Genomic DNA, 3,852 nt, shown 5'->3' with positions numbered 1-3,852 from the left:
GGAAAATGGACTCTCGCTCTTACTGAGTTCGCCCTATAATATGTGCCCCAAAAAGCAGTTAAGGGGCAGGCGCTTGCAGATTTTCTGGTAGATCACCTGCCCATCGAGGCCACTGGAGGGGTAATGGAGGTCTCCCTCTTTAGCCTGATGCCATGGAAGCTTTTCTTTGATGGGTCGAAGACTGAGCAGGCGGCCAGAGCGGGAGTTATCTTGCATTCGCCAGAGGGAACAGAGACTCAAATAGCCTTTTAGCTCGACTTCCCTTGTTCAAACAACCAGGCCGAGCACGAGGCTCTCATACTAGGACTGGGCTTGCTTCTAGGCCTTAAGGTCAACGTCGTAGAGATCATCAGAGACTCGCAGCTGGCCGGGGAGTATCGGTGTGAGAGCGAACACTTGGTGGACTACCTTGCGCATGCTAGGAAGCTAATTGAAGGATTCCAGGATGTAGCGGTTTACCACGTCCCACGATCAAGGAATCAGGCCACAAATGGGTTAGCATAGGTAGCGTCTATTATCAGTCTGCCAGAGGGTAGCACAGAGAAATCCATCATCATCAAAAGGTAGGCACGGTTCGCGGTCTATGAAGGCAACTGCCTAGAGGTCAACCACTTCGAGGACATGCAACCCGATTGGCGGACACTGATCGTCCAATACTTGAGCAACCCTAGGCCAGGGTTTGACCAAAAGATCAGAGACATGGCCATGGGGTACGTACTGATCGGGGAAGACCTTTAAAAAAATGGAAGAGAACCTATTACTCAGGTGTGTTAGCTTGAATGAAGCGATGCTGGTCATGGCCGAAGTCTACGAAACCATCTGTGGGGCACACCAGGCTGGTCGTAAGATGAGATGGTTGATTTGATGCCATGGGTATTACTGGCCAACTATGACCACAGACTGTGTCAAGTACGCCAAGGGATGTTGGGCATGCCAGACCCATGGACCGATACAGCGACTACCAGCAATAGAGTTTAATCCAATGGTCAAGCCATAGCCCTTCAGGGGGTGGGCTATGGACCTCATAGGGAAGATTACCCCACCGAAAATACGGGGGCATTGCTTCATTATCGTGGCCATAGACTATTTTACCAAGTGGGTTGAGGCCGTGCCAATGAAGGGAGTCAGTCAGGCCGAAGTCATCCAGTTCCTCAAGAGTCACATCATTCACAGGTTTGGGTTACCTGAGACTGTTACGTGCGACAATAGAAGAGTTTTCATAGGGGATGAGGTGGTGGTGTTTGTAGTAGAGTTAGGGATAACATTCACCCATTCCACCCCATACTATGCACAAGGCAATGGTCAAGCCGAGGCAAGCAACAAGATTCTCAAGGGATGTTTAGCGAAGGTTGTGGATGACAACCAACGAAGATGGGACGACATGCTTTCTGAGGTATTGTGGGCATTTAGGACGTCACAGTGGACCAGCACGGCCACCACACCCTTTGTGTTGATATACGATCACGATGCAGTGTTACCTATTAAGGTTAGCGTAAGATCAGCATGGGTGGCATTCCAATAGGGACTCACGCCAACAACCTACAATGAGGCTATGATGGCTGAGCTCGATGATTTGGAAGAAGAGCGTTTGGCTGCACTGGACAGGATGCAGGCTCAGAAGAGGAAAGTTACAGCCATTTACAATAAAAGGATATGCCCAAAGCACTTCTAAGAAGGGGACATCGTCCTGAAGGCCGTACTCCCTATTGGAGTAAAGGATCCCAGACTTGGCAAATGGTCCCCAACATGGGAAGGACCCTTTACGGTCTACTAGGTGCTCCGGGGTGGGGCCTATAGGCTACGTGACTTGGAAGGATGCATCCAGGTCAGGCCAATCAACAGCAAATTCCTTAAGGCTTTTCATCCTATAATCTGGAATTTGGGGTGAACAACACAAGGGTACCACATCGTAGGAGCAAGGCCGTGAATTAAAGGAAAGCAGGCTTTACTCCTGAAGAGGTCCAAACACGGCCTGAGGAGGTCGAACACAACAAAGGTAGAAAAGAAAACAAAGTATCATTGTTCTTCCAACAAAAGGGGGGGGGGGGGGGAAGGCACGCAGGCCCACTTAAAAAAGTCTTAAGGGGTGGATTCGCGGAGTTCATTCCATTTCTTTTCCATCACTGCTAGGCGCTTGTTAGCTATGGTCAGGTTGGCCTCATGACTTGGCCTTAATGCTTTCAGCTGCTTGACTTGAGCTCTAACAAAGGTGGCCTTTACGGATACGGCCTGGCAGCCTAGAAGGTTTTGTTTAATCTCCTAGTCTAGAGTAGCCCTGCCAGACCGTAGCGTCATAATTTGGGCTTTCAAGCCTGCTATGTCTTGATCCATTTGGGCCAGCCGGTCCTATCCTTCTTTCAGTTCATCCACAGTTGTCTTGAGGTCGGCCCATAGTTTCTGCAAGTTCTCATCCATGACATCACTTTCCCTCATTCTTCTAGGCATTTTGGAGGGCAAGAGGGGCCAAGGTGGTCATATCAAACATGAAAGTGATGGCCCCGTCTAACCACTCCTTGATTGGAATGGGGAGGTCTAGAAATGATAGCAGCGTGCGAAGTGCCTCGACAATAGATGTCAGGTTTCTAGTACCCACGGCCTCTCGAAAGGGTGATTACAGGAAAGAGTGCATGAGCGCTTTTACCTCGGTCACCTGGGCAAAAACAAGTTCTGGGTTTGGGGCGTCACCGGTCTCTTTTTCATCATCAGACAAACTCAGGCCGGCTAGGAGAGTCTCTAGGCTCGTGACCTAGAAGAAGAAGGATGAGTCAGTATAGGTGAGGTAAGGAGACGAGCATTGGAGCTAAGATATCCATACTGTGGGGGTCGTTATAGGAATGATAGGACTCGGAGGAGATGGAGAAGCTGGTTTGTGGAGTGGGGTCTTGGATCCGCTGGGCTCAGCCACATCATAGGTACCAAGCACCTCCGCACTGGTCTCTTCTTCATCCTCTTCCTCTTCTTCTGAGCCACTCTCAGAGACGTCGTTCGAATGAGAAGAGGAGCCAGATTCTGAGGAGCTAGTGACAACAACCTGAGGAGACTTCATGGTGACAACCTACTACAGATGGGCACTGGACCAAGTACGGTCTTTTACTAAGCTGGAGGTAACCAAGGGAGATGCTGCGGTGGAGGCATGGGGCCTAGTACTTGCGGCTGACTTCCTTAAAACATGCTTGGCAAAAGGGCCTGACGTTGGGCAGACTTCATTGGGCTAATGCTTTTCAGCCTCTTACTCACCGGGGGAGAGTCATCTTCAGTGTCTTCATGATCTTTCAGAGTGGACCCATGGTCACTTGAAGCTAACTGGACGGAGGATGTCGGCCTAGCAGAGGATTTGGCTAAGGTCACAAAAGAATCAGTCAACAAGAGCGGACAGAGTTGTAAAATATGAAAAGAGGGTCAGTGCATACTAACGGTTTGCTTGGAGACTGATGCTTTCTTCCGCTTCACGATGGTTGTCTGATGACTGGTGGTGCCTGAAGAAGAGGGAGGGCGCTTGCTGCTTTTGTGACAAGGTCGAAGTACGAAAAAGGACTTGAAGTATGTACCCCACCAGGCCGTGAAATCTTCGATTGCTGAAGGCTCCTTGACAAAGAACTGCAATTCAAACTGCGAGAGGACTAAGGCGTTCATGGCCGATGCATAAAGTATGTTGGCCACATTCGAGTAAATCATCTTATCCAGCGCGCAGTTCATGATTGAATAGTAGTTGGGGCAGGGGATTGCCTGATGGAGACCGAACTGGCATGCACAGAAATGGGGGTTGTACATCTCAAAGCCATAAGTGTTGTTACCTGAGGGCTCTAAGGTAACCCCTACATGAAGGTCTCAACAGACTAGGAATTTTCCCCA

At 49.7% G+C, this 3,852-nt stretch overlaps 1 protein-coding gene across 1 annotated transcript; it reads left to right on the top strand.

Annotated features, from left to right (window-relative positions):
- Positions 1–1,114: 1,114 nt before the first annotated feature.
- LOC122638825 lies at positions 1,115–1,672 on the top strand. Its single transcript, XM_043831672.1, has 2 exons — positions 1,115–1,393; positions 1,523–1,672. The coding sequence occupies exons 1-2, from the start codon at positions 1,115–1,117 to the stop codon at positions 1,670–1,672; spliced, it is 429 nt and encodes a 142-aa protein (XP_043687607.1).
- The last annotated feature ends 2,180 nt before the right edge of the window (positions 1,673–3,852 follow it).

This window comes from Telopea speciosissima, chromosome 9 (assembly GCF_018873765.1).
Source record: "Telopea speciosissima isolate NSW1024214 ecotype Mountain lineage chromosome 9, Tspe_v1, whole genome shotgun sequence".
Classification (NCBI taxonomy): Eukaryota; Viridiplantae; Streptophyta; class Magnoliopsida; order Proteales; family Proteaceae; genus Telopea; species Telopea speciosissima.
This window is presented reverse-complemented; position numbering and strand designations above follow the sequence as displayed.

Bases quoted from the DNA above. Each gene is read 5' to 3' on its own strand.
- LOC122638825 (XM_043831672.1), top strand. From the start codon at position 1,115: ATGAAGGGAGTCAGTCAGGCCGAAGTCATCCAGTTCCTCAAGAGTCAC. The intron at 1,394-1,522 runs GTATTGTGGGCA...GCATTCCAATAG, and splicing joins GGGACGACATGCTTTCTGAG to GGACTCACGCCAACAACCTA.